Source organism: Leiobunum rupestre, chromosome 10 (assembly GCF_980474605.1).
Source record: "Leiobunum rupestre chromosome 10, qqLeiRupe1.1.hap1, whole genome shotgun sequence".
Lineage (NCBI taxonomy): Eukaryota > Metazoa > Arthropoda > Arachnida > Opiliones > Sclerosomatidae > Leiobunum > Leiobunum rupestre.
This window is the reverse complement of record NC_143393.1, coordinates 7,105,508-7,119,161: the sequence shown is the minus strand read 5'-3', so window position 1 is coordinate 7,119,161 and position 13,654 is coordinate 7,105,508. Positions and strand designations below refer to the sequence as shown.

Here is a 13,654-nt window from a genome sequence, read left to right as displayed (position 1 = left end):
GACCTGAGTTTGTAAAGGTAATGGTAATTTTTGTACTCCGTTTGTCCCTTCCGCTGCCCCTACAGTCGATGATGATGTGTCCATGTCCCTATCCTCAATTACTTCAGGTGATTCTGCTTCCCTAATTTTTGCTGGCACTTGATCTTCACTATCACTACGATTAGAGTCACTCAAGGATCTTCGTCTAGGACGTCCTCTTTTTCGCCTGGACAGAGGCGGTGTTTCTGCCCGTGTACTGCCGGACGGCGTCGTCGTTGTTTGAGACGCGCTTCCACCCCCTGGAACCACAGTCGCCTGTGGGACAGTTTGTTGGACCACTTCTTGTTGCACTACACCACTGCCGTTGGATTGGCCATCTTCACCCGAAACCTCAGCTAGTCCTTTTACCTTCAACGTTTCAGCTGTTTTTAACAAAGCTGAAAGTTGATTCTGCGAAACATTCACTTCACCCCGATACATGAAGTCTATGATAGCTTTTAAATCCGCGTACCTCATGTCTTTTAAAATCACAATAGGATGCTTGCATGGATTTTCCAAAAACAAGCTCTGGAAGAAAGGACTACACGCGGAAAGAACCATTTTGTGTGCTTTTAAACTCAGCCCTTCGCAGGCTAAAGTAACGTCCACGAGTGCCTCGCTCGATAAAAGGTGCTCAAATACATTTAGCATGTTCGAATGATGATTGTTCCATTTTAAACAAAACTGTTGCGTACCCATTTTTGTTATCACTGTGAAGTTCCCACTAGACTAGAAAACTTTGGCAGGCTTCCTAAAAAAGAATTAGAAAACCTATCAGAATATATTACAAAATACTAACTTTTAATTTCGTTATTTAACGACTGTATTTCATAAGAATGATACACCAGTGTAGTTAAGCTATCCCTGCGTAGCAGCCTCTCAATGATAAAGAAAGCTTACATGAAATGTTTTCAACCTCTTTCTACTAGTACAGGGTTCGCACAAAATTTCTGGGATTAAATTCCCTGACATTTCCAAGTTTTCCCTGGCCAAATTGCCAAGTTTTCCCTGACCATTTTTGTAGAATAAAAGAATGGTTTGAGGTAAAAATCTTGAAAAAGATTTTCTTTCAAAAATTTATTGCCGGATTTTTTACGGGTCATTTTAAAATTCCCTTACTTTTTGGGACCATTTTCAAATTCCTTGATTTTTCCCTGACATTTTGGAATCATTTTCAAATTCCCTGACTGTTTGGGAAAATTTTCAAATTCCCCCCGACTTTTCCAGGTTGCGTACGATCCTGTAGTATATAACTAAGCCACATAATTTTTACAGCAGTACTGTTCGATTGAAGTAACTGCTGCATTATTCATAAACTAGATTGATTATCTTTATAAATCTTCAATATAGAACTAAAAACTGGAAATCCGAACGAAATATATTTTAAAATCAATAAACATTGAAAATATGACAGATACTAAATTATGAAATATTTTAAAATAAAACGTGAAACATTTTTCTGGTCTGGACTTGAGGAATAATAAAATACTTGGTTATTTGGATATCTTCGATATGGTTTTTTATCATTTATTGCAATTTATAAGCAATATTTAAAAAAAAATCTGATTTAAGTTGGCCAACTGCGCCAAACTGGTTTTCCTCTCAATTTAGACCTAGTTTGAAAATTTCGGTAAAACTGAATTGAATTTAAAATTAGAGGGGTCTCCCCCATTCCTTCATACAATATCACAACAACTCATATCAACTGGATGAATTTATTTACAGTCACCCTAATTTCGACCTGGATGAGCTGTTAATGAAAATTGAAAGATTTTCCACCTCCCCAAAAATTTAGGCTTGCAGTATTAAAAAGACTTTGACAAGCACTCCGTATATATTTATTTATTATTAAGGTTTGCTAACCACTAGGTAAAAATTACCTAACCAAGCAAACTCATTTAACATTTTAGTCACCACATGCACTTACAAAAAAACGATTGATGCAAAAGGTATCAGCTCCTTTATGTTGAAAAATCTGCAGTTTTACAACGCTACATCCCAGATTAGATTATGATATAATGCATCTCGTACAGAGTCTACCAATTCCCCCCCCCCCCCCTGCACTTCACTTAAAATAGAAAATACAGTTGACAACCAGATATGGTACCACCAATCATGTATCAAGGACATTTAATGGTGGTATTTCAAATAATCTGGTACGCTTCTCAATCATTATAATGGCCAGATAGCTATGAATGTGATAAAAGATTTTTTGGTTTTGGAGTACTCTATAAGTGATGATAATTCAGTTTATTTTCCATTTCTGTTTGTAAAATGCCGTAAGCCTTTTGCAAAATTAGATTAATAATAACATCCAATATTCTTATTAATAATTGTTCATACATTTAAATTATTTTGAAGAAACCATTTATGGGGCAAAATAAATAAATTATGGGAAATTGAGGATATATATCAAATTGATGAAATACTATTGCAAATTGTGGATAACGAGTCACAAGTTAAATATGTTAGTACCCAAAGTGTAATGTAAAAACCAATGGTTTTCCTCTTTCAACATCCCTGGAAATTGTACAATAACATAAGTTTTGTTTTAAAAGGTCCCATATTATTTCCAAAAGCCGCCTTTAAAATAGGGAGAAATAATACATATATCGTGGCTTAACTATTAATTAAAAATTAACAACTACCACCTTGAGAGTGTAGCTATGGTATTACTTTTAAATATTCATGGGTTAAATTCATGATGTTAGTGATGGCTCATGTCATATTCCTGATAAACTTTTGTTGAAAACAAATATCAGAAATCTATTTTCTCTCATAAAAGAAATTCTAAGTTTCTCAATACAATTTGCCCCAAATTTAAATTTATTAAAAATTCTGTAGAAGACTTTAATTTTGCAGTGGATTTGATAGTTTCAGAATCAGAACTACTGGGAGTGGAGTTTTAAAACAGCAAAATATATAAGATTTTAATAACAAACTTGCTACTAGTAGATTAAAATTAAGCATGCAATCAATTTCCACAACTATTTTTGAACACTTAATGGTAGCATGCCAGGATTTAAAACCAGTATTGTTCAACACTTAGTTACCCAAAAACAAGAAAGCTAATTGTTTAGAACTGGATAAAAAGTTACTGTTAATCATTAACAAAACAAGGGATACCCTTTAAATAAGCGTTTATCTACATTACCTTAATCATTATTCAGAAAACGAATGACAAGATGTTTCAAAACACGGGCCCTATGGGTCCCAATAATATTGGCATTTTGACAGCGGCAGACCTAACCCAAAGCTACAAGAATGAGGTCGGACCAAAGCCGCGAAAGGTTCGGACGATAGTAAATGTTCAATCAAATTTAAAAAAGTTTAATCTTGAACGCGACCTATTTTTAGTTTTTCAATATGGCGTCTACGATAGGTAGGCCCTTTCGTCCGACATGACGCGGCTCGCTAACGCTAACGTGCGGAACAGAAAATGGGGAGGAAGCGCGAACTCCGCCATCTTAGAAAAACTGATTTCTGCGCAAAGGCTTGGCTCCGGAGACGTTTCAGTTTACTACACAAGCGTATCTTTCTTTTAAAGCTTTATTTTAACGAAATACCGTATATAAATCGTTAAAATAGCATTCAGTCGCGTAAAAAATTTGGCATAAGCCCCGGTATATCGAGAAATCGTTCTTACTTGACTTAAAATTTCGCCTCTCCACGGTGTGGCGTCCACTTCCTCTCCGAGGCACGGGAGATTCTACTAGCGCTAAACAAAAGAGCGCCTCTTTAGGAGCCGGATTTTCGGTTTTCGGCCTATCGCGGGGTGCAGCGATAGACCAGTTTCGGGTGGCGGGTGCGGGGACACGGGGTGTGCATAGTCAATACAGCTACGGAAATAGAGGGGTTACATGGGGATGAAAATTCCGGGCGACCCGGCGAAGACTTCAGGGGGTTCGGTTCCAAACTAACAAACCCGGTGAATTCGACCAATGAGCCGCTAGAAATTTGGGGGTTAGAGAGGCTTTTGCTTCGTGAATGTGAATAATGTAATGTTGAAGCTACAGCAGTAGCAGCGCAGGCTCACGGTCAGCGGGCTTCCCTGCAATGTGCATCATGCACCTCCGCAAGAGGGACCAATGCGCAGGGGCAAGAGTGGGTGGGGAAAGAAGCCTCTAATGCGACCTATTCCAAGATAATTTATCGAGAGACATAACATATGATGTAAAAGAGATTTCATACGACGGATCCTGTAGAATATAATAATTCCATAATTCGCGATGCAAAAAAGGAGAGTGACCTGGCTCCGAAATGTCAGTCGGCACGATTATTTTAAGCCCTTCGCCTGCTGTTTTATAAAACAAATAAGCCTGAAAATCACCAACTGTCACACCAAAAATGGAAAGAAAAAAATGTCTGGAACACTAAAAAAGTAGTTGTCCGCTTCTATACGCGGAAGTGAGGAGATCCTCTCTGGAATCCAACATCTTCCATATACTTCCGCTTTAACGACCTTGACATTGAAAGGAAAAAGTTTTTGGGAACCCAAGGTCGCGCATAAACTGAGCCGCTGCTGAACCCGAAGGTGCATCAGTCTCTTTTTTCTTCCCGGCAACAAATACATAGGCCTACTCTCTCTCTCCCTCTCGCTCTCAAGGGCGAAAGAAGAAGAAAGGGGATTTGGCTTCTGAATAAAGAACTCCCCGAAAAAAAATGATCCCCCATCCAAGTTTTCTCCGCTTTTATTTTCATCCCCGCCAAATTCTTCGCGAAATTTTGGACCAGATTTTCCCGCTTCGGTGCTCTTTCTAGAAGATAAAGAAAAAATTCGCTTTATGCTCGCCGCCAGAGAATCCCATCTTTTTAGCGCAGATCCAAAAAGAAATATCGATTTCCGTTATGGCAGCGCTTTTGGGTTGAGAGAAAGGGATTTTGACCCTCCTGCGCACCTCCATCCCTCGTTCAGACCTTGCCTCCCCCTCCCCCTCCTTCTCGCTTATCACTGAAGCATCGGCCCCTCGAACCCTGAACGAAGCGTAAGCTACAACCCTTTATACGCACCCTTCTTTGCCCCCCCCCCTCCTTCAGAGACAGGCTCCCGTCCATTTTGCCTTCGCGATTTTGCCCATGCTAGGTTGGCTCTTACGTAAAGAGAGGGAGGACGCTATCCCTAGGGGACACCGAAAAGTTAAGCCTAGGCCGCCTTCTGCACAAGTTCTATAATCAAGCTCCACGCAATTTAATCCATCTTAATCATTAAATCACGGCAGAAGTTAGCGCGTACAGACCTACACGTAAAAGGGAAGGGGTTTCACTAGGAATACCGTCCTAACGGTACTACCATAAGTCTATAATATCACTCCGTAAGTCTATCTATGGGATCAGGAATCCATAACGCTACTTGGAATGAATAACGGCTTCGATTCCCCGCCGTTGTGGCGGAACATAGTAGGCGGAGCTTATAAGCCTTTGTTTGTCACTGAATTTGACGTCATTTAAGGCAGCATAAGCGTTTTAGCCCCTCCCACAATGTTCCGCCACAAAATACCACAGGGGATATGGGGAGATACTCATTCCAAGTAGCGTTATGGATTCCTGATGGGATATGTTTTACTAAGAGATTTTCACGGAGTAACGTCATCATAGGAAGGAAAACGCCTCCAGCGGGGCCCTGTCAAACTCTACGTGAGAGAGAATGGACGCACAGGCTGACGCAGCCCGCTAAACGGTCTGAGTCAGACTTGCGAAAAAATATAGTAGACTTATGGTAATATGTTTAATTTCATAGAACCAAATTAATTGTTGAACAATGATATAATTGATTTGTAAAATGAATTGTAGGCGTAGAAATCGAAACATTAAATTTACTCCATTCGCGTTAAGCCATAAGTAACATAATACTTATAAGTATGACATAAGGAAATTTTTTTCTACATCCTTTCTTCACAGTGATGCCAATTTTTTTTATAAATAGCACCACTCGGCAGCGGCGCCATGAATTACTAATCTAACCCAACTTCCGTTAACGTGATATTCCCGGAATTTGAATACCACAATTTTTAGGCTTAATGCGTATATAGCCGTACTATGGTTACGCAACAGACGATTTTTTTGGAGTACTATATGATTGGCTGAATTTGAACTCAGACTCCATTTGGATGACCAATTAAGGAAAGTGATTGCTGTTCCGGCAATAACATATGTTAATGAGGTGTTTTGATTATCCCCACGTGTCATAGATATTTTGGAGATAACCCAATCGGAAGTTGGTAAGACCCCCTTAAACGCTAGCCCTTTTCCCGCGAAAGCTTCGGTTCAAAGTGAACCTCAATGGTTGCACGAGAGGCCAAAAGCAAACTATCTTATCTTCTCACATCAGGAAAAATGGCCTTCATATAAGTTTGGACTACATGAGTAGCTCAGTTAGATCGTGTTTTCGGAATCGGTACAACGAGAGGAAATGCCTTCATTTACAATGATTGGAAACAGTTGATCACGAGGGAAGCTAACGCTCATGCCGAAATCAAATGGCGCGCTGACATTAAAGCAAAACGAAGTCTGACTATGTACCCTGTTAAAACAAAACCACGAAAGGAATAGTTTTACAGGGGTACCTGGAGTAGTGGACTTCTATTCCAAGCAGTGGCGTCGCTAGGCTGTTTTAGGAGGCGCTTGAGCCACCTGTAATATTTCAGAAGCGCCACCTAAAATTTCTTAAAAGCGCCACCTAAAATTTCTTATAAACGCCTCCTAAATTGAAACTATTGCTTCTACTAAAATTTCCGAAAAATTCTAGTAAAACCATCAAAAGTGTGTCCCGCTTCGCTCTTGAGTTTTTCAAATGTGTCGTTATATACCTTTATTTCTATGTTTACTGGCTACTCTCCTTACCCTCCTATTCTAAACAAAAGGAATGCGCCAACTCCTTCTTAATTTTGGCGAAATCTTGGAATTTGTCTTGAAAAGAGTTAATTGGTCCAAAAAAGGTTCATCGAAAACTAAACTTTAGGGGTGATACTCCCACTCCCTCCCCCCAACGGACATCCCTCCAGGGTTTGTGGCTTAAGCGCCCCCAAACTTCCACCCCTGGCGACGCCACTGATTCCAAGCTAGGACGGGTTCCCTACTTACAAGCTCTAGGCAATCAGAGTTATTTGGTTTACCCCTAACTGTCGCCTCTGTGGTGCATCCAAAGACGACATACGACATAAGACTATTAGACTGTGCAGAAACCATATCCGAGGATATCGCGGAATGGAGGTGAGATAAGCCAATACTGAAACTCGTCACTTGGAAACCATCGAAAGTAAGCGTGATCCTTCGCAGGTGGCAGGGAACACGACGTCTCGCAAATGCAAAATTTATGAGTTAAATAAATCATTAAATAATTTATAAACACTAGAAACTTAAAAACTTCAAAAGAATATCACCATGTTACCTACAATTAAATTTAATACTTCATTTCTTTATTCTTTAGCTTAATTACATTTCAGCTATTGTCTTTTAATTAAATAATATTTGCTATCCAAAAATACATATCTGCACTGAAATTGGTATATCTCAGTTTGTATGTATATTTAAATATGGTATTTGCCGCGCTCATTTTTGTAGAGCCGCCGGTTTCAAAAGGGTGTCTTTCTGACGGCTAGGAGCACCAAACACAGCACCCCACACAAGGAGCACGCGACCCGTGAAAAGTCGTGCATTTTCTTGTGTTCAGTTTTCATTTGTAAGGGAAAAATTCGGAAATTGTCTTCCCCCGTTCCGTAAAACGTTCTGTGTGAAGGCTCGTCCAATGAAATTTGTACTAGCCGCGTTCTCCTTGTGTTTGTTGCTTCTCGCTGTTCAACGGCTTCAATAAAATCTTTAAACCTTTATAGAAAAATTCAAATCACAAAGAAGGTTAAACTTCCGGGTAACCGAGTTGGTAGTCGTTTTACTGATTTATCTTTGGTGAAGAAAGGATGTAGTAAGAGAAAATTAAGGCTGGGCGAATAGCACTTTTAGCCTATCGAGACGAATATCGAATACCCAAATATTTTATGATCGAATACCGAGAAAATAGTAGTTTTCGAACGAAATACCGATTAGTTAGGCGTTTCGTCGAATAATAGGCCCAAATATTAGTCGAATAACAGGTCAAAATATTTTAAATTTTAATATCTAAAAGATAGAACTGAATTATTTAATGACGTCATAGGTGACCAATTACGTATGTTCTTTTAAATAGAATTGCTAAGTTAGAGCTCTACTATAGAATTTCCTCCCCCCAAAAAAGGTTTTGGATTCACCCACCCCGTACACAGCTATAATGTGGCCTAGGCTGATTGAGGAGGCGGGAATAAGAGTAAATTTTTTCCGAATATTAGCCGAATAATAGAAATGTTTTTCGATATTCGATCAAATACCAAAAGAAGCGTTAAACGAATTGCGAAACGGTTATTCATCTCGATATTTGACCGAATTATTCGGTTAATAGGTGAAACTATAAAGTCCAGGGGGGCTGAAAAGATGGTAGTGACATGACTTTGTGGAGAACTGCCGCGCCATCTATCCTAAGAAATACGAACAATTATTCATTTTCTTTTTCTTATTTCGGTTTAAATTATGATTTATGCATTAAAAGTCGCTAGATGACTTAGGCCCAAGGTATTGCCTAGCTGATTATTATTATTATTAATTAGCTGTCTGCAGTATCTGGAAGGAATCATTTTTTTTTTCCTTACCGTCGCACGGCCAACTATGAACACGAGTTACCGAATGGAAGTTGGCTGTGATATGGTATTCAACTAGTCACGTGAGTGTGTTTTCCCATTTTAACAAGTTGGTTAAGACCAAATTCGGGGTATTATGTTACTAATGGTTAAACTAACAAAAAATTTAAATTTCCCCCATTATATAGCTGTATTGAAGTTATGAAGAGTTACAACAGATCTTTGTGATATTAGAGTAAAAATCCACAGAAAAAATGAAATTGTAGGCCTATCTCTTAAATATTGGTACCACATTTTCGATAAACTAGAAAAGTGCTTTTTATCATTTGCCTCAAGATTAACCGTCCATTAATATCATCTCACGAGGCTAAAGAAAATATCTAATTTGAAATAACAATTTTCGTGATATTAAAAAGTATACTAATTAAAAAAATAATTAAGCGTAAAACCAAATCTGGGCAAGCGATTAGTTGTGCTACAGCATTACCAAATTGTTATCATTAGTCCCGGCAAAAGTGTAGCTTGAAATTGCCCGTAAACTGCTCGGGAGACGGGTCAAAAGTTTTCGCCTAAAAGGGAACTTAACGGGGGGGGGGGGGGGTACGTGGTACCGGTACCCACACTTCGCGAATCTCCCTCATTTCGCGGAATGAGCATGGTCTCGGTTTATTATGTTTCTGCAGCGGCCTGGAGTGAGCCGACAAAATCCGGCGGCCCGGGCCTGGCACGAAAGAGCTATGTTTCAACTTACGCAATCCACCCAACCCCCTCGTATACAATACACGAGATGTATATACAATTTTACAGCCCCCATCCTCTATACCCCTTCCCCCTCCCTAGTTTAGGAAAACCCGTACTCCTTTTTGTAAAAATCGCGTCGATCCAGCTGTTCCCTAGTCTTATTATTTTCGAACCTTATTAGGGCCCGTAGTTTAGACCAGCCACAACATCGAAACGCGAATTCGGATCCTTCCTTTTTTTGTCCATAAACACTCAAAGTAAATATAGCACCTGTAAAAACGTAGCCTATCAAAGAACGGAATGGAACCTGACAAAAAACGCAGTTTTCAATTTATACCGATAGATGAATCGAGACATACTGGCAAGGAACTGGTATCCCAGCGTACACGAGTGAGAGGTAGGGGTAGGAGGAAAACAGGGTACCGGTATTATGACATTTCTAGAAGCCTACGTGACCCATGTTTCACGCAAGAGCTCACCCGCGTATGAAGAGAGAGAGAGAAAATATCCCCATCTTCTCAAAAGCTCATGCAGCCCCCCTACGCTGTCTACGGGGGGGGAGGGCGATTTTACGTCATGGCGTATACAACGTGATAGACTTGAGACGCGAAATGGTACTCGCGAAGGGTAAGCTGCGGGGGATTCGTTAGAAGATAGGAGGCGCGTTTTTCTTCTCGAAACTTCGTTTACTTTAAATACCAACAAAAAGAAGGCGATGGAGTCTGCATTTCGGCGAGACCGCGACGCCGAGGCTGCCAAAAATTTACATATTATTTAAAATAGATGAACATATAAAACACATTTTTAATTTGTGAGGAAATGAATATTTATTTTTACGGGGTAGAGGGAAGGCGCGTCGCATTCGAAGAGACGCGGTAAAATTGTAATGCGTCTATCGATCCAAAGGTTTATTTTAAAACTAAGCAGACCCCCTCGCCACACCAAAACGTATACATTTGCCCAAATTGCATAATTGAACCTGTAGTATTGATTACGCAAAATATATTTTGGAGTCCGAGTTTTCGCCGGAAATATAACGGGAAACAAGATGTCCCAGAAACGCAAAATGATTTGTTATAAACTACGTAACAAGACGGCTATTCTTACCTCGTACACGAGCCTTGTTAACGCAGTTCCCCCTCTTTATGATGGAGGGGGGTTGCTTACGAGCAGCCAGTCAAAAATTGAAGCCGTAGCAAAAATTCCTACCATAACACGCGCTCTGGGAAATTGTTTACGCAAGATTCAATTTGGGATCTATAGCTAAAAGTTCATCGCCCTCGGGAAACCGTGTATATCCAGTTTCTGCAGAATTTTCTCAAATGACACGTTTAGCTTCACAATGTTTACGTAATAAAGAGTTATTCGCACTTCTATTCGCCGATATTTATTTATGAAAAATACATTCGAATGTAAATTTAAATATAAATTAAAATATATACAAAATCATTCGGTATTTTTTTAATTGAAAGTTGCAAAATGCATTTACTGAGTTTTATTAAACCTACGAGCACAATTTTTCATGTGAATTAAAATGTACGACGCTTTGGAGTATTGCTGGGGACAATACGGACAGTAATGGCGTTTGCGTTGTCCCGCGTGTACGGAATCAATGTGTCTCTTGAGGTGTGACGTCCATCTAAAGAATTTGTTCTTCTTACCGCAAATATAACAACTGGGCTCATCTTTTCCTGTTTGTTGAATACCGGAAGGAAAGAGAATTGTTGATTGGAAAAATAATTTTTTTAATGATATAAGCACCTTTAATTAAAGGGAATATAGCATCAAGTATTTCCGTATTTGTTTTGTGGCTTGTTATGATTGTTGGGACTTTCCGTAAAGAACGCGTTGGAGGTTATATTCCCTTTAAGCGAATATGAAAAAAGGCCTATATAAAAATTAATTTTACTTTGGCCTAAAAATATTTACAAACAAATTGGTAGATAAATTTGTAACATAATAACTCGTAAGTATGTCATAAAAGCCATTTCTTGAATGAAGACTTGTTCACGTGATATGACGTAATTTACGTTATCCGTCCGACTCAGTGACGAAAAACGCCTCATCAACTTTATAGACGAGTAATGGATGTTATTGAGGCGGATTTTGAAAACCGGCGGAATTATACTACGATAATCTACGTAGTTTAGTTCCATCAAGAAACCATAGACCTACCAAGAACAGAGGAAAGGAAATTTTGCTGGATTCAAGTTGGCTTTAAGTTGTTGTTATTAAGTTTAAAGTTTACTCTAAGTTGGCCTTAAGTGTCCTCCATTAAGCGAAATTAAAGTTGGTTTTAAGTGGTTTTTAAGTAGGTTTTTAGTTAGTTTAAGTAGTTCTTAGACCGCTTATTTTTTTGGTTACTTAAGTTACTACAGGCGGAAAATATAAAAAGGCGGGGCTTATTTTGAAAATATAGATTAGGAGGCTCCACGACGGGCTAAAGCTATGATTACGTGTTCTTAGTACGTCTATGGGTTCTTGGTTCCATGGTAACCTTTTCAATAGCCCATGGAATATAAGAATTTTTCTTTTTTGGATCCACTAAGTGTATATTTTTTTATAGAAATGTTATACAGAGGTATACTTACGAGTGAATATATAACAAATGGTAAAATTGAATCGTTTAAAATTGAAATAATTGTCCAGTATAAAATGTCTAAAGCGCATCGTCGCAAAATTCTATCAGGTTAGCGTCGAGGGATGGGACTATGGTCGTCCCAATGACGGTAGATAGGACGGCTAGCTCTAATTTTCTCTTCGAACACTTTAGGGAATGGCTCTTCAGGGTTTCCGTATGCGGTAGGTAATTGCCGCAAGCGACGCAATAGTTGGACTGTCGTTTTCCACCGTGGACACACATAATGTGTCGTTTCAGATGCGAACCCCATTTGAAATATTCGCTGGTCTTGCCACACATTGGACAACTGGCTGTAATTAAACCGCGCAATTCGTCAGTCAGAAATTAAACATCCCCCAAAAAAAACTACGCTAACTAATTAATGTGTAAATGGCCTAATTCTAGAAATTAAAATGACGCGTTGTTGCACCAAATTTTTATTGACAATAAAATCACTATAGGAACTAAAATACGCGTTAATTCGATTTGGGGATAAATGGGAAAAGGCCCAGGTTAGTTCCTGGTAGCGCAATTACGTTGGGGGACGTTTGGCCGACCAACATTGGACAAATAGCGAAATGGTCGGGCATAGACACAGAGGCGGGAAAATATTTGCAACAACCACGACAGTATTGTTTTTGTTGAGCACCGCCGTGAACGCAATCGATGTGTCTTCTAAGATACGACTTCCATTTGAAGTTCCACATTTGTTTACCGCAGATGGGGCAGCTTGGAGGTTCCTGGTTGTCTATAACGATCCAATTATTGTTAGTTCATTAAATAAACACCGACATAAACGGAATCGCTATATGGGTCGAAAAAACGGTACACACCAAATGAAAACCACAAATTTTCGAGAGGTGAAATGAAAGAACAACGTTTTGGTTAAAATTTTAAGATTTTTATTGGGAAATAAAGCTATTGATCTTAATTAAAAAAGCCATTTGGTTTTAGGGCAAGACATGGCGTGATTTTTGAGACTTTCTGTTGCTGGTAAGTAAGTTCTACAATCGGCGCAGTAATTCGATTGCCGTTTTTTACCGTGGACGCACATTATGTGACGCTTCAAATGCGACTCGAACCTGAAATTTTCGCTGATTTTACCACAAATGGGGCAACTGGGACTGAATGATGTCTCTGAAATAAAATGTTCACTTTACCTCGTTTTATCAAACACTAAATTGAGCAATCTACAAGGAAAGTGTTTTAAGTGGTTTAAAAAATAACGTAATACGAATATTGCAACGATATTTATTTGTCATAAATAGCGCGTGATTCCGTACATGGAAAACTGATAAGAAAATAGTCATTTCTTAGAACGCGAAAATTATTGGGAAGGGCACCTAAAAGAATGTTCCACCATACAAAAATCAGCCGGGAAATAAGTGGAGCAAACGCTGCAGAAATTGGTCTGTCGGGCACCTCCGTGAACGCACATAATATGCCGTTTTAATTTCGACTGGTGTCTAAAATTCTTAGAGCGTTTTCCGCATATTGGACAACACACTGAAAAATACGGATAAATTTCGTCAGATGAGTAGTATTGAGAGCTTTGTTAACGTTACAAAAAACGCAAAATCAACGCCAAACATTTCAAATGCCGTTTATTTTA

At 39.1% G+C, this 13,654-nt stretch overlaps 1 protein-coding gene across 4 annotated transcripts in view; it reads right to left on the bottom strand.

Annotated features, from left to right (window-relative positions):
• Positions 1-4,042, bottom strand: part of LOC149923507 (uncharacterized) — a 39,086-nt gene extending 35,044 nt beyond the window's left edge. For 3 of the 4 annotated variants that reach the window (XM_090159869.1, XM_090159871.1, XM_090159872.1), the window contains exons 1-2: positions 3,665-4,042; positions 4-769 (exon numbers count right to left, since the gene is read on the bottom strand). In XM_090159869.1, coding sequence (XP_090015995.1) covers positions 4-717 — 714 coding nt within the window. In that variant the 5' untranslated portion in view covers positions 718-769; positions 3,665-4,042. Of the gene's footprint in view, positions 1-3; positions 770-3,172; positions 3,482-3,664 lie in introns of those variants that run through there. The other variant, XM_090159870.1, reaches the window with a different exon arrangement.
• Positions 4,043-13,654: the final 9,612 nt, after the last annotated feature.